This window comes from Alligator mississippiensis, chromosome 1 (genome assembly GCF_030867095.1).
Source record: "Alligator mississippiensis isolate rAllMis1 chromosome 1, rAllMis1, whole genome shotgun sequence".
Taxonomy (NCBI): domain Eukaryota; kingdom Metazoa; phylum Chordata; order Crocodylia; family Alligatoridae; genus Alligator; species Alligator mississippiensis.
Window position 1 is genome coordinate 248066925 of NC_081824.1, and position 24188 is coordinate 248091112.

General features: G+C 42.0%; 1 protein-coding gene across 8 annotated transcripts in view; it reads left to right on the forward strand.

The window, feature by feature from the left end:
• GRAMD1C (GRAM domain containing 1C) overlaps positions 1-24188 on the forward strand; it is a 110485-nt gene that overhangs the window by 58396 nt on the left and 27901 nt on the right. For 5 of the 8 annotated variants that reach the window (XM_019476562.2, XM_019476560.2, XM_059720466.1 and 2 more), the window contains 6 exons: positions 1496-1599; positions 3655-3750; positions 4374-4454; positions 5670-5720; positions 18178-18296; positions 19557-19680. In XM_019476562.2, the coding sequence (XP_019332107.1) occupies positions 1496-1599; positions 3655-3750; positions 4374-4454; positions 5670-5720; positions 18178-18296; positions 19557-19680 (575 nt within the window). The remainder of the gene's footprint in view (positions 1-1495; positions 1600-3654; positions 3751-4373; positions 4455-5669; positions 5721-18177; positions 18297-19556; positions 19681-24188) is intronic. The other 3 variants (XM_019476559.2, XM_019476564.2, XM_019476563.2) reach the window with 2 other exon arrangements.

Below are 24188 nucleotides of genomic sequence, written 5' to 3' on the forward strand. Positions count from 1 at the left end.
AACTGAAAGAAAATTTGAGTTTTTCAGGTTTTGTTCCTTAGCATTTCCTCTTTCAAGTTCTTTGCATGCTTGGGTTGTAAGGGTTGCTTTTATTTCTTCTCTCCCTGCTCTCTGTACTCCTCCCCACCCCCAAGTTTTTTGGGAAAACCATTTTTATTGGTCCTCCATTTGGAAAAATCTGTCATGTATAAAAAATTAATTTGGGCTTCATTTCAATCTGATGATTTTCCTTTAAAAGCCATGTTTCTATCAGTCTTATGCACTTTGTTTTGGGATGGGTGGCACATTATCCAAATAACGGATAACACTAACATCCCACATCTAAAATAGAACCAACCTGTTACTTGTATCATTAGTTGCTTTTTAGTGTGCGGTTTTCAGAAGGGCTCAAGCTTGACCTAACATTGCTCCAGATAGGGCTAATAAGAGAGAGAGACATGCCTGTAGCAGACCACTTTAACTCCCCTGGACAGTGCATTGTGGATCTTCTTTCCTGCCTTCTGTTTTCAAATAACTCTCCATTTTATATGCTGCTCTTTGCATGTTATTTCTCAGCATTGTATGTGTATATATCTAGATATATCTATCTATATAGATCTGATTTAGTTATTTTATAAAGTGCAAATCTACCCTGCCTTTTGCCTGACTTTAGGCAAATGTGGCTAACTACCTCTTTGCTAATAGGAATTTTACTATTGACTTTAATGGGGTTAATTAGTTTGATGCTGAGATTTCTGAAAATTACAGATTCTCTCACTGCTTCTATTATGAATTTTATGCAGCTTTCAACCATAGCTTTGCCACCAAAGGGAATTGGGGGGGGGGGGGGGGGGGGGGGAAGTTCTTGCTTTAGTTAAGAAACCCATTAATGAACCATTTAAATGCAGTGGATTCCTGGCAAGGATATGTCTACCAGTAGACACTTCTTACTGATAATGAAGATTGAATGCTTGAAAATGTACTCTGAAGAACAGAAATGGTTTCAAGCTGTCTGTTGGACATTAATTCCCTACTTAACAGATACTAATGATGTGATTTCTGGAGTGGAAAATGACTACTTTAATGTATAGCACAGTATGTTATGGTGTATGCGACCAGTTGAATATATAATCTGTGGTACTGTGAATTGCTTCTGCAGTGTGCCACTTCGTTAAAATAATGATACGTAGCTTTGACTTGCAGTGTACACTTACAGTGCTTTACTTTAAAAATTAGCTGGGAACTGATAAACATACCTGGTAAGGCACAAGTCCTACTTCAACACCATAGGAAAATAGTAATAGATAGAATGCTGATTGCTTTTGTTTTTGTGTCCTGATCCCCAAACCAGTGGATATATTTGCATGAATACAGTGAACAGGGCATATCCCAATCAGAGTTTAAGTTTTCTCAAGGTTTCATTTGATTTCTAAAAGAGAGATGGCATTATAAAAATATGATTTAGTTCTGTGGACATGAAATAAGGGAATAACCTCTTCCTGGTTTCTGTATATAGATTATGCCTGTGCCCTCCAAAAGGACATCTTACTGCAGGGACGCCTGTACCTCTCTGAAAACTGGCTCTGTTTTCACAGCAATATTTTTCGATGGGAGACCACAGTAAGTTGTTTTGTGTGTTTTTGAGTATTTGATCACTTAATCCTTCATTTCTTTTGGTTTCTGGGGAACCATACACTGACTTTTGGGGGTCATATCAGTGAGTCTCATGGAGCGTTGTCCTCTGATATAACTGCGAAAGGCAGCCTGCTGTCGTGACTGGAGTTTAGAAAGTTCTGTTGCATGGTAAAATTAAACAGCAGCTGGAAAGACATTTGTTAGCTAAAAATCAGTCTGCTGAAAACCCTCTCTTACTACACTTGAATACTTGATTACTTGATTTGATCTAATCCTTTAAATGTTTCCCCTTGAGCTGTTCTTTCATTCACATTTACACTCATTTAACTTTAACTTCCTCTTCCAAGAAAAAGGCCGCTATGTGGATTATGTTTTCCCTATATATTTTAAAGAGTATGAGTGTATTTCAGTAGGTGTAATGGGAAAGGTTCCCATCTTTCCCCCTGTTCTTTTTTTAGCTGGTTTGGTTTGCCACTTTTTTTCTTGTTGCATTGTTGCTGATTTTGGTTAGCTGATCTTGGGATACAGGCTTGTTGCTCCAGAAGGATAGTTTCCCTGCAGAAGAAAGGACTTGATCTTCACAAAAATAAAGGCTTCTGAAATACTGGTCTTCAGCTTTCTTGTGAACTGAGGAAGTCTAGATGGTCATGTGTTTCTGCCTACTTCTCTTTTATTTCCAACCACAAACTTATCTTAAATTGCAGTTAAAAAATAAATGAAACACTTTCCCGATACTACCTTTCCACACAAGCAGTGGCTGTGATTGCCTCAAGGATGCTACACAGCTTGAATAGAGAGGGGGACATAGTGGGAGTGGATCTATTGCAAAAACCTAAATTAAAATATGGTCTGCAATGGAAGTTTTGAGATATTTTGGTTGATGCTATCTAGTGCTTTGAAGCACCTATATATAGGAAAAATGACAAGTAGCCGTTTATGCATAAACATTTCTACAGCTCTATATTTTTATTCAAAATAACAAGCTGGAAGATGTAACTCCAGCATTGAGCTATATTTATAGCAGGGATGAATCTGACATGGGACATGCTCACGTGACAGGTAACTTTTTATGCCAGGCATCAAGCGTGTTGTGCTACTCTTTGTGGACTACTTCCTGAGCCACAAGCAGGCATAGCCACATCTAGCATGCCTGTGACACTGCACAAGATAGTGGTGCTGAGTGACTGGGCAAGTTAGCCTGTTTGTAGCACTGTGAACACAGCTACTTTTGCTTCTTATTCAGGGGCAGCTTGGGCAGAGCATTGTAGTATGTTTGAAGGTGCCTCTGCCTGAGAATAAGTTTGTCATGCAGACACATTTAGCCATTTCTTTTGAAATATCTTCTACTGATCACAGTGCAGTATTGCTAGTCTAATTTCCATGTCCAGAGCTCAGACTCCATGCGTGTATAAGCCATGCAGAGAACTATGTCAGTCACTAGGTATGGCATGACTTCAACTAGACATGAAACATCCTTCCTTCTGACCACTGGGTAGAGCAGCTGTGCTTTTAACATGCAGGACACATACATGCAGCCTGATAGGGGGACACGATCTCCATGCCAGCTGGCAAATGCTCCTGCATGGACATATATTGGACTGCTAACTACCATAAAGCAATTATAGATTGCTTGATTAATCTTGTCTGTCCCCTGCCTCTTCAGTCAGGGTTAGCATTCAGTTGTGGGGCCCTAAGCTGTGGATGTGGGGTTCATGCCATGAATCACCCAGTTCTGCTCTGTGGGTGGTAAGTGGGCACTGCTGAGTTGCCTGAGGAAACTAGGCTGGACTATGAGTTGCAAGGCACAGGGGTCCTTGTGCTTCAAGCTGGTCCTGGTGCCACTATTCTTTCCTTTACTTCATTCCAATATTTTGGGTTGCTTTTGATGTTGAACTCCTTTTTTTGTTGTAAGGGGGGTGTATAGGTGATCAGTGGTTTTCTGGAATCTAATGACTTTTGATATGGCTGTCTTTCTTCTCTCTCTCCCTTCTTTTCTTTTTCTTTTTTTCTATCTTCCTTTTTGATTTTATCTTTGCTCAGATTTCTATCGCCTTGAAAGATATTACTTTTATGACCAAAGAGAAGACTGCTCGCCTCATTCCAAATGCCATCCAAATTGCAACAAAAGGAGAGAAGGTAAAAAAGGGGGGAGGGATCCCCACTCATTAGCATTTTCTTTGAAAATAAAATTCTTGTCAGAGCGTTTGTCCATCTTTAGCTGAGGTACCTACCTGTTCCAGTTCTTAAACTGCAGCCATAATTAGAAATGTAACTTTAAAAAAACTTACTCCACAGGCCTGCTTCTTTGTGTAGCAGTCGCATCAGCCAGCCCAAGTAACTGAACTGGGTGTGGATTGCATTTTATTTGGTTCAGCATTGCTGTATCTGCTCACCTATGATAAGGAAACACAGAATATATTTTGCATCATAAAAATAGTCAGCTAAGCTTTTATTGCAAAATCTTTGGTGACATATGAAGAAATGAATAACCAAAAACAAAATATTTTGTCCCCTATGCAGCTAGCAGAAAGCTAGCACTTCATACAACCTGTGCTCCTATTTTTTAAGTGATCATTAATGCCAAGGTTTTTGAGAGGGTGTTTTATTGGGTTTTTAATTGGAATAGGCCACATCATAAACATCCTAGCACTGTTTAATTTTTAGATGAAACTGTACATTTCCTCAGGCAGAAACTCAATAAATCAAGCTGCGTCTTTTTTTTTTTTTTTTCCACCCCCTTCCCTGTCCCCGCTCCAAAGTTTTTCTTCACATCATTCAGTGCTAGAGACAGAAGCTACCTCAGTATCTTCCGCTTATGGCAGAATGCATTGCTAGACAGGGTAAGTTTGTTTTATGTCTGACTCAATGCTCTTAACAAATTATGAAGGATATTATTTTCTGGAATAGACTGAAGATACTTTAAAGGGTAAGTATCATTTTTTTTCTTTTCTTTAGAAAGAGCAGTTTTGATTAGAACACTTCATTAAGAAACAGGAGTCATACCAAGAAGAAAAGTACTGATATTCTCCACACTCCATCCTCTTGATATACCAGAATGAAACTCCAGTCAAAGTAGATCTTTTATAACATGACCATTCCTCTTCTCTGTATTGACACTAGAGGCATAACAGGGCAGCTGGGTGCCTAGAGCAGCAGTGGTTGTGGTGTCAGTCATTATTTTTCTTCTGGTGTCAAACCTAAGTTATACTACTGATTTGATGCTTTAAATGTTGTCACCTCTGCAGTTAATGTTCACTCTGCTTAAAATTACAGGACCTCCTTACACCTAGCTATGAGCTGTTACTTAAGACTCTGTAGAAAGTTGGGCATTAACTGAATGGGTGTATGTTTGGGTCCCATTGTTAAAAGGCAAAAAACTTCTATAAGGAAATCTTAGATGATAAATAGTAGCATCTTTGCAAAGATAAGGTAGCTGAACCGTTGCCAACCTGCTCAGTGTGATGCCCATGTTGCATAAATGCAACAAGATGACGGTTGATTTATGTGAAAGTTGTATTGGCAAATTCCGCTAGTTAACAGTGATTTGTATGACAGTTGGTGTATATTTTCTGGTTACTGGACATATATAACACTTTGTTGCAAAGAATCATTGCAAATAAAAGTGCATCTGTTGAATGGTTTCTGTTCTGTTTTATAGTTCTCACAGTTTTCAGTGTTTGAAACCTGTTGCAGCTAACCACAGCCTAGGTATGCAGAGATAACTTTGGAATGAAATATCCCCAAAAGAGTTTAAAAATCTTGAGGGCCAGCTCCTGCCTGCCTGGTAACTTGTATAGTTATTTACATCTGTTTAGTGAGATGCTACCAAATCAGAATGGTAGCAGTGTGCCTTCAGTGTCATCAGTTATTCTAGTTCCCTCAAATTCTTGTGGACTTTACCACTCTTGGAATAGACAACGTAGCCTAATGCAACTCACCATTTTTTTTAAAATAGGTGTCAGTACAAACTGAAGAAAACCAAGTTGGCAACTTCGTGACAGAGGATACTGAAAAGGCTGAAGTGCTCAATGCCTTTTTTGTCTCTGTCTTCACAGGCAAGGGCAGCTCCCAGATTACTGCATAAGGCAGCACAGTTTGGGGAGAAGGTGAGTGGCCCTCAGTGGTGAAAGAACAGGTTAGGGACTTCTTGGACACATCCAGCTTTTCTAAGTCCATGGGGCCAGATGGGATGCACGCAAGGGTGCTTAGGGAGTTGGCTGGTGTGATTGCAGAGCCATTGGCCATCATCTTTGACAACTCATGACGATTAGGAGGGGTCCCAGATAACTGGAAAAGGGTAAACATAGTGCCCATACCTAAGAAAGGGAAAAAGGAGGATCCAGGGAACTCTACAGACCAGTCAAACGTACCTCAGTCCCTGGAAAAATCATGGAGCAGATCATCGAGGAATCCATGTGTAAGCACTTAGAGGAGAAATGGTGATTAGGAAGAGTCAACTTGGATTCACCAGGGGCAAGTCATGCCTGACCAACCTGATCTGCCTTCTATGATGAGGTGACTGGCTCTGTGAATGTGGAAAGACCGGTGGATTTGGTGTACCTTGATTTTTAGCAAGGCTTTTGATACATTCTCCCAGGCAAGATAAGGAAGTATGGACTGGATGAATGGACTGTAAGGTGGCTAGAAAACTGGCTGGAGCATCAGGCTCAGAGTAGTAATCAGTGGCTCAATGTCTGTCTAGTTGGCAGCTGGTATTAAGTGGGTTGGTCCTGGGGCTGGTTTTGCTCGGTGTCTTCATCAATGACTTAGAAGATGAGGATGCACTCTATCCCAGCAAGTCTGCAGATGACACCAGGCTGTGGGGAGGAGTAGATATGCTGGAGGGTAGGGCTAAGATTCAGTGTGACACAGACATATTGAAGGAGCCGCACTTCAAATGGGATGTGGCCAGCCTGGAGAGGGTTCAGATTAGAGACAACCGCTTGGTGAGAGGACAGCAGGACAGGCCCAATGAAGAGAGACTGAGGGACCTGAAGCTGTTCAGCCTCAGCAAGAGGAGGCTGAGGGGGGACCTGGTGGCTGCCTACAAACTCATCAGGGGAGATCAACAGCAAATAGATAGAGCCCTCTTCTCCCCAGTACCACCTGGGGTGATGAGGAACAATGGTAATAAGCTGATGGAGAATAGGTTTAGGTTAGAGATCAGAAGGCAATATTTTACAGTTAGGGTGGCCAAAATCTGGAACCAACTTCCCAGGGAAGTGGTCCTCGCCCCTACCTTGGGCAAATCCAAGAGGAGGTTGGATGATCACCTGTCTGGGGTCTTGTGAACCCAGCATTCATTCCTGCCTGTGGCAGGGGGTCAGGCTAGACGATCTGTTCAAGTCCCTTCTGACCCTAGCTACTATGAAGGATTGGGCCAAAAGGAATCTCATGAGGTTCAACAAGGACAAGTGCAAAGTCCTGCACTTAGGAGGGAACAATCCCATGCATCAGTTCAGGCTGGGGGTTGCCTGACTGGGCAGCAGCTCTGCAGAAAAGGACCTGGGAGTTACAGTGGACAATAAGCTGAATATGAGCCTGCAGTGTACCCTAGTTGCCAAGAAGATTAACAGCATACTGGGCTGCGTTGGTAGGTGTGTTGCCAGTAGGTCAAGGGAAATAATTATTTCCCCCTATTCAGCACGGGTGAGACCACATCTGCAGTACTGTGTTCAGTTTTTGGGCCCCCCGCTACAAAAAGGATGTGTGGAGAGAGTCCAGCAGAGGGGGACAAAAATGGTGAGGGGACTGGGGGACATAACTTATGAGGAAAGACTGGGGGAACTGGGTTTATTTAGTGCAGAGAAGAGGAGAGTGAGAGGAGACTTAATAGCAGTCTCCAACTACCTGAAGGAGCATTTGAAAGAAGATGGAGCTAGACTGTTCTTGGTGGTGGCAGATGACAGAACAAGGAGCAATTGTCTCAAGTTGCAGTAAGGGAAGTTTAGGTTAGATATTAGGAAGAATTTTCTCACTAGGAGGGTAGTAAAACACTGGAACAGGTTACCCAGGCAGGTGATGGAAGCTCCATCCTTGGGGGTTTTTAAAACCTGGCTAGACAAACCTTTGGCTGGGCTGATCTAGTTGGAGATGGTCCTACTTTGAACAGGGGGTTGGATTCGATGATCTCCCTGAGGGTCCTTCCAACCCTAACTTCCTAAGATTCTAATTTCACTTTGGTATGGCACCTAGAGGAGCATGCAGAGGGGAACTTATGGCACTAGAGAACTGGGGTGCTCACTGAAGCAAATTGTTAGATGAAGCAGTAGGCCTTGGGGACCTGTCCTCAATGAGTCAATCCTTTCTCCACTTCAGCCTGCTGCCACCCTCTGTGCGCCTTCCCTTCTCCATACCAATCTTCCTGGCAACTTCTCCAGGGAGGTAATGCTAAGATAGGGAGTCTTGATCCCAAATGTTGCTCAATTCAGTCTCCCTGGGGTTTCCCTCTTCCCTCTATGCTTATCCAAGGGAGGCACTGATGAGTTGAGTTTTTAAATGTTCCTAATTATGGCTTCCTTTTTTGTGGATCCTGAAAACTACTATGAAATAAGTCAAGTGTATAGGGCAGGGGGAGGGAAGGAAAGGAATTGGTAAGATTTACAAGTTCAAGTTTCCAAAGACTTGGACCCTGTGGCTTTCTGGTACAGGCAGCTGTGATGTTGCTGAAAGGAAGCAGCTGATGGATCTGTGCAGTCCTGTCGGGTTTTTTTTTCTTGGCAAAGAGCATGACATTTTGAAAAATGCCTTGTTCCTTAAAGTGAGTGTGTGTTTTGTGTACTCGCATATATACCTTAAATCTGGAGTCTGTTGCCAGGAGGAAGGGATGGGTTGATGACTTTTATTGGAATCCTTTGAAACTTGAATGCCATGGCAAAATACAAGCTAAGCTCTGTCTGTAATAAAAAAAAAAAAAAAAAGGAACTTTTTAAACATTTCCCCTGTGAGTGAATAAATAACTTTGTAAAACTGCGTGGAACATTTCAGTTGCCCTCTGAAGTACTTGCACTAATATGGAGACCAAATTGTAAAATGAAGATTTTATTTTCTTTGTGGTTCTGTTGTAAATACAAATTGATGCTTAATTGTCGCATTCCTGGTGAAGGCCCTGACTCCCAGACACTACCCACAATGCTCTGCTTGTACCTGCACTCTTGGGAGTGCTTTTGAACTTACCCTTTGGTCAGAAGTGGCATTAGCCACCATTTCTGGATCTGGCATCTGAAGTACCCTTCCTGAACATTACAGTATCTGTCTATCTGTTAAATCTTCATGAAAGTGGAACCCTACAGCCCAGCTACCTGTGTCTCTAGGAAGCACATTGACCAACTCCCCCTCCCCACCAAGACTCCCCAGTAGTCTAGGCACACTGTCCCAGACGTCCACCTTGTAGGCACTTTGGTTTCATTGGTTAAACTGTTAAGAACACATGATAGTTGAATCAAATGGATGGGAACTTCTCAGAAGGATTTCCAGAAGCAATTCCTCTTTACTTTAGACCAGTGGTTTTAAACTTGTGGTCCACGTACCCCTGGGGATCCACAGACTATGTACAAGGGGTCTGCAAAAGGTGACTATGACCAATCAAATATATGTGAATACCCACACTTACAATTCAGATGGGTCTGCCCCTCCATTCAAAATTTGTTAGGGGTCCACAAATGGAAAAAAATGTTGAAAACCATTGCTTTAGACCATACATGAAGTGTATAGATTGAAATAAAGCAGTAACTGTCTGCATGCCATTCCCTTCTACTTCCTCACCAGTTTTGAGCTGCTTTAGGGATTTGGGGTCAGGGTCCTTCTCAGGGTTCTGAGTTGTCTTGGCTGATTTGTCTTGGTTGTCTAGATGAACATCTTGCTGGGGTCGTTTGACCCCAGTACTTTTTCCTGCCATGGCAGGGGGTCGGACTTGATGATATGCTCAGGTCCCTTCCGACCCTGCTAACTATGAAACTATTTGTGTTTCTCCTTCCAAACATGGAGTCACTTATTCTGACCCTACAAGTCAGTGTTCTTGAGCTTTTTGACTAGGCTTAAGAGTCAGCAGTTTCCTTCTTCCTTCTCAGGTTGTACTTTTTAAAAATTTCCCTTTCTTAGTAGAGCACTTTAAAAATAAAAAGACTAGTATCTTGGCCCTCTTTCACAGTTGTTAGGGGCTGGAATGGACCTTGCAGATCATCGCGTCCAGTCCCCCTCCACTTGGGCAGGAAAGACTGTTGGATCGGATGACCCCAGGTAGGTGGGTGTCAGGAGACTTTTTGAAGATCGCCAGGGTGGAGAACTGTACCACTTCTGGGGGGGGAGCCTGTTTCAAACCCTCGGCACTTGACCTGTAAAGAAGTTTTTCCTTGGGTCTAGCCTGAAGTGATCCTCAATCAGTTTGTGTCCATTATTTTTTGTCCTCCCTTGGGGGGTTTTGGTGAACAGATGCTCCCCTAGGCCCTGATGTACACCCTTGATATACTTACAGGCTGCTACCAAGTCCCTTCTGAGTCTTCTTTTCTCCGGGCTGAACAGTCCCAAGTCTTTCAGCCCCTCCTCATATGACCTAGTCTCTAAGCCTCTAATCATGTGCATCACCCTCCTTTGGACTCTCTCGAACTTTTCCTCATCCTTCCTGAAATGCAGCACTCGGAACTAGACACACAACTCCAGCTGTGGTCTCACCAAGGCAGAGTACAGAGGGAGGATAACATCCTTAGCCTTGCTTGAGATGCCTCGGTAGATGCATGCCAGTGTTTGATTAGCTCTGCCAGCTATGGCATTGCATTGGTGGCTCAGGTTCATTTTGTTGTCTGTCATGACACCCAGGTCTTGTTCAGATGTGGTGCTAGCAAGCGTAGCACTGCCGAGCCTGTAAGTGTGTTGTGGATTAGTTCTCCCCAGATGGAGCACTTTACATTTCTCCATATTAAATAACATCAGGTTGAGGTCTGCCCACCTCACGAGCCTGTCCAAGTTAGCCTGTAGTGCCAGCCTGTCTTCGAGCGTGACCACACTCCCCCATAGTTTAGTGTTGTCAGCGAACTTTGCTAGTTTGTTTTTAATACCTGAATCCAAATTGATGAACAAGTTGAAAAGCAACTGATCCTGGTACTGAGGGATGTCACTGGTCACCCTCCACCATGATGACTCGGTTCCATCAATTGGTAGTCTCTTGGTCCTACCACAGAGCCAGTGACCTAGACACTGAACCATGAAGTAGTTGAGGCTGCATTTTCCCAGTTCTTTCATGAGGACTTTGAAGTCCAGGTATATGACATCAACCTCATTTTCCCCCTATCTAGGTGGTGAGTTACTTGATCATAGAGGGAAATGAGGTTGTTGTGAGATTACCTGCCTGTAATGAAGCCATGTTGGCTACCTTCAACATGCTGCCTTCTGCTAGCCTGTCTGTATTGGATTCTTTGATCATTTTCTCCAGAATTTTACCAGGGATTGAGGTCAAACTGATTGGCCTGTAATTTCTCAGGTCTTCCTTTCTCCCTCTTTTAAAGGCAGACACCACATAAGCCTTCTTCCAATCTTCTGGGACTTTTCCTGAGCACCATGAGTCTTCAAGTAACTTTGCCATCGGTTGTGCAATGACATCTGCCAGTTCTTCTAGCCCGCTTGGGTGTAATTCATCTGATCCTATTGACTTGTAGATATTTAGACTTTATAGGTGCTCCCCCACAAGATCTATGCCAACTATGGGGGTGGTCACTCCCACCATGATCATCCTGTATCCTGTCAAGCAGGCTAACACCCTTGGACTGGTGGAATACTGACGTGAAATATTAATTCAGGAGTTCGGTTTTGTCCTGAGTGTCAGTTATCAGCCATCCCATTTCATTCATCAGGGGCCCTATGCTTTGCTTACATTTTTTCCTCTGACATCCTATGAATCTAAAGAAGGACTCTCTGGTGTCCTTGATTCCAGTTTCCAATCTGTATTCGGTGTGTGTTTTTTGCTGTCCTGATCTGCTCCCTACAGGGAGCTGTTGCAGAGTACACCTCTTTGGTAGCTATTCCTGACTTCTATCCTTTGTAGGCTTCTCATTTTAATTGCAGGAGGTCCATGACTTCCCTGTTGAGCCAAGGGGGTCTGCCCCTCTGAAATTCAGTTTAATCATTGTGTGTTTGTAGAATTCCTGCCTCTTATTACTAGCTCTTTTGAGCTATAGGTCTGGATTTGTAACTGGATGGGTTTATTGCAGGAAGGAAGGAGTCAAATAGTCCCTACCCTCATGGGGCTCCTGAGACCTTGCCAATGCAAGAGCTCTACTACCTTTGCGGACAGACAAGTTGTCAGGTAGGGTGGGAGATGAATGGAGGGAGAAGGAGTGATCTTTTTCTGCTGCCCTTTTGGGCTGTTGTAGAAGCAAAGAGGGAGTAGAGCAGAGATCGTGTCGTCTTCAATTGTGCCCTTACACAAGGCTGGCCAGTGGAGTGGTAAGTTCTTGTGCCAGGAGAATAGGGAAGGAGAGGCCTGGCTGGCAAAAATAAAAAAATAAATTCTATCTCAGAAAATGCCGTAGATACACCAAACTACGCTCTGTTTTAACAAATTGTCCAAACTCCTGCTCCCATATCTATGCAAAACTTCTCTACATGCTTGCTCCAAAAATATCTTGTGTTGCAGTATGCAACATGTCAGGCAATTCAAGGGCTGTTGTTAATTTGGAAACTCTATCCTTCTAATGCCAAAGGAGGAAAAGCATTGTTTGAGCTGCACTTAAGCATCTAAACTACGACGCTTTGGGGCTTAGGGCCTGCATATAGAATGCGTGCCATGGATTTGGGGAGTATCCAAAGTCCCAGACTGGGTCTGGAAAAGAGGAGAATTGCCCAGTGGTAGAGCCACACAGACTAGAGCAAAATTGCTCAATTCAGTTGATCTGGAATTCAGAACTAATTCAGTCTTAAGCCAACCTCCTTCTGGCCCCCCTACCTCCCCACCCCAAAAAACCCTGACAAAAACAGAAAACCTCAAACCCCTCACATATCTGCGTTAGTCTGGCTTTTTGTTTGCGGTGATGAATCATGGCCAAATGGCAGGTGCTTTGTTGTCTTTACCAATTCATCTACATTTTACCCTGCCGTATCTCAACTATGGCTGGGTCTGTAGGTAAAGTACAGGTGAAATGAGGAGGAAACTTAGAATTTTTGAGGCATTAAAAGTAAGCAAATCAAAGAGCTGCTTTCTTGGAAGAACAATACTGTGGCCCCAAAACTGTCCTGTTCTGAAACATAAAGCAGGCAGGAACTGATATTGTGGGGTAGGGGCAGGTTTGATATCTTGTGAAACATGAGGGTTAGATGCTGGCGGGTTGAAAGTCTCTCCTTTCCAATTGTGTAAGACTTGTGCTTTCTAGGTGTAGTAGATTGTAATATCAGCTTTTCATAGCACAGGGTATTATGTAGATAACTCTATAATCAAAGAGACTTGATAGATTAGCTAAATAATTCTCCTTTCCCCAATATAGTTGATCTGCTTTAATACCTCCTATAAATTTATGGGTCTTCCTGTAAATTATGGCGTTAAATAAATGCTGTGCTGTGATGTATATGTATAATGTATAAATAAGAATAAAAATCACAGTACATCACTAATTTACTTTTATAATATACAGTTATATAATATTAAAAGTTATTAGTAGAATTGGCTTCATCCCAGTTATGCCACATAAAGATGAAAAATCCTGCATACAACCTAAATCTGGATATGTAATGTAAGGTAGTGGTGTTCCTATATACAGCAGGGAAATAGTGTGCAGTAGGAAAATGGTGTGCTTTTCTCAAGATTCAGATAATCGGTTTCTGAATATACAGATAAGAGATGTAATTTAGCTCTGAACAGGTGAAGGGGATGAGGCGCATGGAGGATGCTCACTCTTCTTGTGGGGTTAGACATACTTGTGTCCTGCTTTTTGTTTAAGATTTCCTGCCTGTGTGCACGGACTGACGGCAGTGAGGGGGTTAATGAGGACTCCTGATAAGGGATCTCTGGGCAGTGGAGGAATGTCATTTTAAAAAGAAGCTTCTCCTATTGCCATAAGCAGTGGCTTAACCTGCTCTCGGTGCAGCAGTTAGTGGCAAAAGTAGCCCCTTCTGAAGTCACTCCCTTGAGGCACCGTGTGTGTTTAACATTAAAAGTATTCTCTAATGTCTTCATACTTTAAAATTGTGGCCTTTTTTAAACAGGGAAAGGAGTTGTTTGTCTCTAGCTGTCCCATGCTGTAAAGGAACTTTAAACAGTAGCTTGATATGTCGTCTCGTAGGAAACCCAAGCTGTGTCTGTTTAATGAATCCTGCTTACCTGAGCTTTTCCTGAGTGGGAGCGGCCTAGAAACTGGTTGGGAGCTGAGTACAACTACCAGTTCAACAGGCAGACCAGCCCACTTGTGACCGGCTCTGATACTGCCAAGCAGGAAGTCAGAGAAGCAGGTTTAGAGAAGCAATTTTGAAACGGCAGGAGAGCTCGTCCTCAACCAGACAGTTTAGTTCAGTAACCAACAAACCAAGCTGTCTGTTTTAACCCCAGGAATTTTGCTACTACGTAATGGACTTTCCATGGTGAGGACTTGAGGGGCTTTTGGTCTTGGCTAGAGCCAAAGTGGACTACTTGGGAATCACTCTTCTGATTGGAATCGCCTGTCAACTCAGCCTGTGGCTCTCATAGCTTTCTGAAAAGATGATAAATCCCCTTAAGGTGAAATGATGTGCTTCTGACAGGATGGCTTCTGCAGCCCTGGAAGCCCACAGTGCTGTCTCTCTTCCCTGAGGATGTGGGCAGTTTCCTGAGCATCAGTATGAAGTTGGCTGAGTAGAAGAGGAGTTCTCATCACTGTCACCAAACAGGGTTGGAGATAACTAAGACAGAGTGAATGTGATCAAAGGCCAGTCTTCCATAGTAAGAAACCTGCTATACCTTTAAGTAGTTGGAGCTCAAAATACGTTCTGCATTGACTGAAATCATGTGGCATAAGAAATGTATTCAAGAAAAGCCAAAACGCATGCATGTGTGTGGTGTGTATATCCACTTATATATGTGCTCGTGTTACCTCCTTATGTGTTTAAGTTGCTGTTAGTATAATACAGTTCTACCATTTGCATAAGTAAGACAGCAGGGTTTTTTAAAATGTCTTTAAATAATGCATGGTTATTTAATGGGATCAGTTTGCGTAAACAGTAAGTTGGTCTTGTGTTACTATTTCATTAGGGAAGTTCAGTTCCCTCCATCTGTATGAATTGTGGCTGATGCATGTTTTCCAGTGCAGTAAGTTTCTTTCGAAATCATCTGTGTCATTTTTTTCTTTCACATTCGTTAAATCCTTAGCTCTTTCTTGTTCTTTAAGCCCTTTCCAGCAAGGCAAAAGGACTTTGAAATCAATTGTTTACATTGCAGATACTGGTTTACATGTCCTAATCCTTTTTCTTTCTTAATGCTCTCAAATGTCAGAGAGGACTTGAGTTGTTTGAAGTATTACTTTGATTAGGGGGTGGTGAGGGGCATGTTTTGCTTTAAAAAAAAAAAAAAAAAAAAAAAGGCGAGAAACAGGTTGCAGGGTTTTTAAGAGATCTGAGCCTGTTCCCAAAATTTAAAGCCTCTGTTCCCACCCTGACTCTAATATTTTGTATTTGTCTAATTGCATTACCGGCTTCTATCAGTGTCCCTCCATTCCAGCACCTTGCTTCTGGCGATATCAGGGACCGGATACTATTAGGGACACAGATCCAGTGCTTTTCAGCTCAAAACATTTACATAAGTGGGGAAACTGAGGTGCTGAACTTAAGTGACCTGTCTGGCAGAGTCCAGGAAAGAGTCCATGTCTAACTCCTAGTCTAGTGCAATGTCCATTGGGACCTCAGGAGAGTTGCTGAGAGGTCCTTCTGCCCTGAGGAAATCAAGGGGAACATCAGTGATGAGTGAAGGGAGATGAATGTGGATGCTAATACATTAATTGCTTTTTAAACTGTTTTAAATTGGCTTTTTTATTTGCAATTAGCTGGGTGTGCTAACAGTGTCTTGATAGAACACGGAGTAAAAATTTCCCAAGTGCCAGTTTCAAACTTGAGGGTATATACTTGCATTCTGTAGCTGCATTAAATGCTTCTGAAATGTTTAACTTGAGGTACCTTCCTTGGTCTCGGTGTTTTATTAATATTGCAATAACAGCCAGAGACTTAGAGCTCTATTATGGAGGCCTTGTGCTGTACAAATATATAGCAAGGGGAAAGTCCCTGCCTGGAAGAACTCCTCATCATCCAGTACAAGGGGATTTGCCACCAACAACTTATGCAGGCATTACCTTGTTAGTACACAGTGGCCAGCATTGGTCAGGGCTGTGGGTCCTTTGACTTGGTACCCAGTGCACTGTGAAAGCTACCAGAAACAAATACAGCTACTTACAAATAGTAGAGACTGAGGGGATGCACATTAAAAGTGTTTGTGGGAGGAGGTGTTTGAAACATGAGGGAAGTGTTTTGTTTCCCTGGGATAGAGGAGGCATGGGCACTGTAGGCAACTCTCATTAAGGTGCTGTGGTGTATGAAAGAGATCAGAAGAGCCTCAGGTGGATTAATGAAACCATTTTTTACCATTCTCCCATTTACCTTGATCACACCTCTGCACCCAAAGCCAGCCGAAGAATTGAAGGAGTTATCAAATAACTCTCCAGAACATGTCATTTTGCTGAGCATGCTTCCAGCACTGTGCATTGTGGGGGGTTTTTAGCAGCATCCACAATAGAGAGGGGTCAGATCCATTTTTCTAACTAGTGGTGATAATACTGTATAAAGAACTGTGTGATTTCTTTGTTACTGATAGTGTGCATTTGATTAGACTGGAAACTTTTGGATGCAGGCAGTCTCTTAATTTGTTCTTGTACCATGCCTGAAACAATAGGGGCTACACAGGGCCTGTGATACAACCAGCAATTCCTAGAATCAGGGGAAGCCATTTGTCTTGTTCCATTTAGTACAGCATGAGCGCACAAGTTACCAGCATGAATGCAACTTTAAATGCATGTGCTTGTATATATAATATAAACAAATGTTCACATGTAAAAGGGGCAGTTGTCCAAATAAACTGGGTTTGTGTGTATGATGGGAGGAAGTCTAGCTCCTACAGTGCTTCCATAGTTAGTCATTGCTTCCTACTTGCATCTTCCCTTGTGAAGTAGGTAAGTGTGAGCATCTTCATTTTCTAGATGGCGAAACTGAGGCACAGAAAAAAATCGACTTGGTTGTGGCTCATAGGTGGTCTGTATTGACCTGTCATTTTGATGCAGAGGTCCCTTGTTCTTTGTCTTAGTCGCTAACTGGATCACTCTCTCCTGTGCTGCTGAATTGTCTAAACTTGTGACTGTAACATATGAAAGCTTATGCCTCTCTGAACGAGATAGCAAGGTGGGGTGATACCTTATAGACGGTCTTCTGCTTATAGTTCACCCTGGCTAATCAAGCAAGCTTTGCTGCAGGCAGATGGCTAGGAAGGAGCTTTTGGTACCCTGCTGTCCACAGTGACAGCCTGGATGATTCAACACTTACTAAAAAGCTGCAGAGAAAAGTCAAGGGTCCTATGTCTAGTAAAGCGACAAAAACGCTGGCTTGCATCCATAGATGCTTCTCAAGCAGATCCCGGGACGTCATTCTCCCATTGTACTTGGCCTTGGTGAGGCCGCAGCTGGAGTACTGCGTCCAGCTTTGGGCCCCACAATTCAAAAAGGATATGGAGAAGCTTGAGAGACTCCAGAGGAGAGTCGTGCGCATGATCAGAGGTCAGGAAAACAGACCTTACGACAACAGGCTGAGAGCTATGGGGCTCTTTAGCCTGGAAAACTGCAGGCTCAGGGGTGATCTGATGGCCACGTATAAGTTTATCGGGGTGACCACCAGTATCTGGGGGAACGATTGTTCACCAGAGCGCCCCAAGGGATGACGAGGTAAAATGGTCACAAACTCCTCCAAGACTGTTTCAGGCTGGACATAAGGAAGAATTTCTTTGCTGTCCGAGCCCCCAAGGTCTGGAATAGCCTGCCATCAGAGGTGGTTCAAGCACCTACATTGAATACCTTCAAGAGTAAATTGGATGCTTATCTTGCTGGGATCCTATGACCTCAGCTGACTTCTTGCCCTTTGGGCGGGGGGCTAGGCTCGATGAACTTCCGAGGTCCCTTCCAGCCCTAATGTCTATGAAATGTCTGCGCAGTTTTTATGGGCCCCCAGAGATCAAACTCTGAGTCCATAGGTGGGGCAAGGAGAAGGAAGCAAATCATTTTGTGATCTTGAAGGAAAAATGAGTGGCGATTTTTCTTCCCTAGGTCTCCTTGACCTAGGCTTACACTGACCTTGGCTAGAAGGTTACCTCTTCATACACAAAAGCAAAGATTTTTTGCATTTCCCAGGGGGCTAGCAACTTCAGAGGTGAAGGCCAAATGCTATCTCATTTGCATTCATAGCAAATAGTGTTGCTTCCAGATTTGTTATCATGAAGTGTGCTTGTGGCTATGTAAAAGAGCTGGCTCATCACTGTCATTTTTGACTGATTTTTAGTAATGTTTTATCTTTTTTCAGAGACTGACAAAGCAGGAATTCTGGCAGCTGGTCCACCAGAGCTATGGCTCTGAGCTGGGCCTGAACACTGAGGAGATGGAGAGCTTTCACTCGTCATCTGAGGATAATGGGCCATCTCAGTAAGAAAATGCTCTTATGGATGTAATACGCTACTTCCATGAGTTTGCCTTCAGAATCTTTCCTCAAACCTGCCACCATAATTGACAAATTTTGTATCCTTTCTAATAGTCTTAGCATAGAGGCTGAGTGAGTAGGCAAAGACTTGATTTGCCCTCACACAGTATTGTAGATGGATCACAGCTGAGGGCCCCTTCATGAGGAGAGAGGAGCAAATTTTGCATTTCCACTCTTCTTCCTGAATTGGTTCAGGTAAAATAATCTAGAAATTGCATATTTAAAACCAAGATAACACTCCCTTCCCCTTCCCCTCCCCTGTCACCACATCAGTTATTGACACACAGATCTCAGCCTTGTTCATGAAAGATTTTCCCCATTCCCCAGTTCCACTGTGCAGTATAGGGAGAGCAAAATGATAGTATCGACTCAACATCTCTTTACAATGCCCAAGGTGAAACCTCCAGTTGTTGAGACTACATTTTTTTTTAAACTATTAAAATATTTCAAATATGAAAACATCTGCTTTGTTTTATAGGTGTTCTTAACACTTGCTTTGTCTTCTAGTAATTTATTCAGCTTAGGCAGCAGACCTGTCAACATCCCTTGCTAATTCTGATAGTTTTTTGGCTGACTTGTTACGACTTTGAGCTAATTTGTTAATGGTCTGCATTGTACTGCAAACAAGGTGGCTTAAAATTTTGCACATGCACTTACATAAACATATACTCAGAACAGATCTACTGCTCTAGCACTTTAGTGCTGTTACTTTTAATCAAAGCAGTGGGGGAAGTATATATCAAATTATCCTATTCGCTGCCAGTTTTAAATCATGCTTTCTTTTATATGTCCTTATATGATCTGAAAAATACTCTGACATGGGACACTCATCTCTAAAACAACTTAAATCTTTCCATTATAAGCCTATACTACTAACATTCCTCGAAACCCCCCCCCCACCTTAATTTTCTCTTTGATTTGCCAGAGCTTGGATTGATTGGTTGATTGTTTTTTGTTTTTTCTTTTTTTTATTTGGGGTTTTTTTCCTAGAAATAGTGAAAGGCTAGTGAGGAGGTAGTTTGACCTAATGAATGGAAAGATTAAGCTTGAATTTGTATATGGCAATTCAGTTTATGGTTGGAATGTGTTTTGTGGATGATGTGTTTTGATTAATACATTTTTTAAATTCAGTAAATCTAAACTAAGTAAGGCTGAGAAACTGAAATAAATGAATTCCTCCTCTTTTATCTTTTTGGCTTGGACAGATCCAGTGTGTGTGATGATTCTGGGGAAAAGGATGAAAAATTACCCAAAGCAATTGGCCCCACTCGAGAACCTGTCACACAACCAATAGAGGTTGAGCCACAAAATGGAAATGTGTTGCCGGGGGTAATTATGTACATCGTTTTTCCTTATATGTACTAAATACGTGTATATGGATTGTATGTGTCTGGGGATTGCTTCTCAAGAGGACGTGAGGGGAAAACTGTCTAGAAAGCTAAGTGAACAGTTCAAGGATTGCTTTTAACTGTAAACATTTTAGGAGCTCTGCCCTTCTGTTCATTACTGCTTATGAGAAATGAATTGCTTGCAGGTCAGCAAAACCTTTTATTTATTATTGGCATAGACCATAGGGGATCAATGCCTGTTCTTCCATTAGTTCATTGCCTGACCTTGGGCACGTTGCATCTTGAGTTCCCCCATCTCTAAAATGATCATAATTGCATTTGTCCACCTTTGTAAAGCATCTTGAGCTACAAGTATAAAGCTTATTCTGTGTTTCATACTTTACATTCCTACCTGCTCTCCTATGATATTTTTTTCCAACTATAGTTTATGCTCATGCTATCCCTTTGCAGTTATCCTAGGTTGTTAAAAGGAGCTTCGTTCTGAATCTCACATTTAATGAGGTTAGTCCAGGCCATTGTAGCGGGAGGGTGAGGGGGTGGGAAACCCTTTTATATTCCATTTTAGAAATTCAGACAGAGGAAACAAATCAAGGAAAGCATACTGAGCAGGTAATCAAGATGGAGTCTTTTCTAGTTCATCAAGAGAAGCGAAAATGAATAAAGTGCTCATGTTACTCATTAGGATGAGTGAATTTAATGAGTTGATGGGAAAGGGAAATAGAGTAGTAGCAACATTTGTTGTATTTGTACAATGCCTAGCACAAGAACCAGAACTCTTAGGTGCTACTGTAATACAAATAAAAAAAACATTGCTTTGATTGGTCCTGGCTTGAAAGCCTGTCCCATATAACAGATGCCAGAAAGCAGATTTTCGAAGCAAAAACAGCAGTTAATACACAACTCTAGAACTTTTGATTTAGAGGTGATACCTGTTATTAGACCAACTAGAAAATAGCATTTTTTTGCTGTTTTCTAGTTGGTCTAATAAAAGGTATCATCTTTGAACCAAGAGTTTTAGTTTTGTATTCCTTCTGGTCTCAAACCAACATGGCTATACAAACAGATCCCTGAAATAGTAGTTATGCATCTCTCACTAAAAGTCACTGAAGCTTGGCACCTCGTTTCTTGTTGCCAGTAAAGAATATTGGGGTTATCTGTAATATTCTTCAGGACTATTTATTATGTAACTCTGTTTACTGTGGTGTTGGCTAATGGATAAGGAGGCCTTGCAGGAATGGAAAGTCAATGCCTTAAGATAGCTAATCTCTGGTACTTAACAATGTAGGTGTCAGTTCCTTTTAACTTTACATGCACGTGCGCTCACCAGATGGTTGGAGGGAAGGGAGCAAAGGGAGGGATTCCAAATGTGGGTAATAAATAAGAATTTTGGAAGAGTTTAAAAACCTTTGCGCTAGTGGGTGGGATGACAGGGAGGGGAGAATCTGCCCATCCACAACTACAGTTGTGGGCTATCTAGGTTTACTCTATCAAAGCTTTAGGAATGTGTGGAGGTTTCTTTGTTGGTTTAACCCTTTCTCTGATTCCTGTCTTACTATGGATAAATATGTAGAAGAGGCTGTTCTATGTTGTGGGGTCACAGCTCCCAAAGGGAAGTCTCTTGCTGATGACAAATCCAATTCTACCCTGATTGAGTGCCCCCTTTCAGGGGACAGGCTTTTGGTCCACACTCCAAAGATCTGAGAGGGGTAAAAGGTACAGCTTTGACCATGGCAGTGCCCTTTAAAAATTTTACCTGAGAGCGTCATTATAGTTATTGTATGTCATCACCAATTGCATCCCCAGTTGCATGTTTGTTGAAGTATTTCATAACATCAGAGCTCTCTGATGTTTGACTGTGAATCTGAGGGGCTTCATTATTGTATAACTTCTTTTTCTTTTATCTCTGAAAGCTGCATTCAGAAATATAAATGTAACATGTATAAATAACTAAATGGCAGAACTTCTGTATGCTGGGGCTACAGAAGGAATAGAAAAATTACAGTAGGTGTTAAGAGTATTGCTAACACAAGATGTATGAGTAAAGTCCTAAAACCTGATTGAGTGATTTCAAGGTGATATACAGAAGATAGGTGAGGGCAAGGAGGAGAAAGGTCTTGTTCCATTTGCTGATGTAAAGTGTAGTTTAAAGCTCTTTTAAAAACAATAGCGTTGGAGGATTCTGCTTGGGTTAGTTCCTAGAAATTCAAGTTGTATCCGTTTTGGCAGAACCTATGGATAAAGGGGGAACTTGGTTGGCTTTTATCATCACTGCCACTGAAGTAGTGAAACTTTGATTAATTAGATGGGAAGCAGTTTTCATTTAGTTCCCAATGCACAATTTGGGTCATCCAAGAAGTTTGCCTGTTTTTGCAGTTGAGAGGTTTGATAATTCTGAGGTTAAATAGATTTTTATTTTCAGGCCAGAAAACACCATTAAATTATTTACTCTATTTAATACAGGATATGGAATTTCATACAGTTACCCTTGTAACTTGAGGGAAGAAGGGAAAAGGGAGATTTCATGCCTCCTTTATTCTTCCTAGAGAAGAAAAACAAAGGGTATCACCCCAATCTCTCTCTTCCTTTTTGTAGGTCATATTTGCCAAGAATGTAACTGTCATCTTTGTACCACGACAGAGATGGTTATCTGTGTTTAGTCTGAAGTGAGGCAGAAGGCAGGGGAGGGTGGCACCTTTTATAAACTAACTTGTTCACAGAGGCATGAGTTTTCATAGGTGACAGCCTACTTGTAGCCAATGAAAGCTCGAGCCTCTCTGAATGAGTTAGTCTATAAGGTGCCACTTTGCCTTGACATCTGTCTATTGTACCAAGTTTATACCCTGGACTAGAATGATGTTTGCTCCTGTCATTCCAAGTGGCATTTCCTGCTTGATGCAAGTGTATTTGGTGTGTGTCTTTTTTTAAAATCCTAAATGCATCCTTCAGGTATGTTATCATAACAGTTTATTCAGTAATCAATCATTCAGTAGTCATACAGAATCAGGATACTGCCGCTTAGCACTGCTGAGGGTGAAGATGGAGAGATGGTTGGGAAAGTGTAACTTGCTTCTATTAAGGCAGTTGGCAAAAGATTCCAGAAAGAAATGTCATATAAACTGCTATGAACTTGTAAGATTAACCCAATTGATCTTTCTTTTTTGCCAAAGTTAGAATACAGCAAATGGTACTTGTCAGGCTCCTGAATAACCATCCACTTCAATTTCTTTGTCAAAAGTATTTCTAGGACTTTTGTATACCCTAGTAATATTTTACAATGGCTGCTTAGAGAAACTAGGAATTCATTTTCATAATGTTGTTCTTAAAGGAAGTGCATATCTCATCAATCTATATATGTAGATTGATGAAATATATGCACTTCCTTTAATATATACATTAAATAAATTCCATATCCTGTATTAAATGGCTTATAGATATCTATAGATATATAGATAGATATATGGTCATTTTGCACCAATTTCTAGAGACCGGGAAATTTTAAAGCAGTTTAGTGCTTTAAAAAGTACGCTGTTTTTGTTTTTTTGTTTGTTTGTTTAATTTTTTATATTTAAAAAAACCCAAACCCACCAGTGGAGGAGATGGTGCACAGGTCGCTGGAGCTTACCTGCCTCTCCCGTGGGGGGAGGGCTTCTCTCCGTAGTGACAGCACTTGCTCACTGGCTTCCGGCCTGGGAAGTCCCGGGGGACACTACCACCATGGAAGAAAGCATGGGGCTCTGTCCAGCTCAGGGGCTGTGACACCCAGCAGGAGCCTGTGCAGGCAGGCTTGACTGAAGGGGGGGGGGGGGGAAGTGGCAAGAAGCCTGATTATCTCCCCACCCCACCTCCTCCCTCCATCCTCCTAAAGTCTTATCAAGCTAGCCCACAGAAAAGACATGAATTAGCTTTAGCTCCTCCCTATTCTTCAAATCTATAACCTTCCTCCAAAAGTCATAAGAGATCCTGGCAGCTATCACATTTGAAAGGTGCTGGGTCCTATGTTGCCCTTTGTAAGTGTGTACCACAGACAGCTATGAGGTCTAGTCATAGTTTCTGTGTTTGTGTAGCACTGGGCTCATTGGTTGTCTCAGATTCACTACTAGAGTATAATAGTCTCCTCCAAAGAAGTCTTCCATTTACTTTGGCCTTAGAAAAACCTTGCCTCTTCTTGTTGAGAGTCAGAAATTCAGTGGTAGCTCCTAGACTCTTCAGTCATCCACCTTTTTTATATTTCAAGCATCTCAAACAAGGCTCAGGCCTTCATTGTGGTAGAAATATCTCCACTAAAAGATTTTTGCTCATCTCCCCTGACAATAAACTAGGAGATGATTCAGAAGGAATTAATCTAAATGATCATCCCTGCTTTCCTGTAGCACTAGGCTATTTATTCCTTGAAGATCTTCTATCTCATTAAGTATAGCCAGGATTACAGCATTTAGGGCCACATTATGACTCTTGATCCACAGCTGTTTCATAGATTTCATAGACATT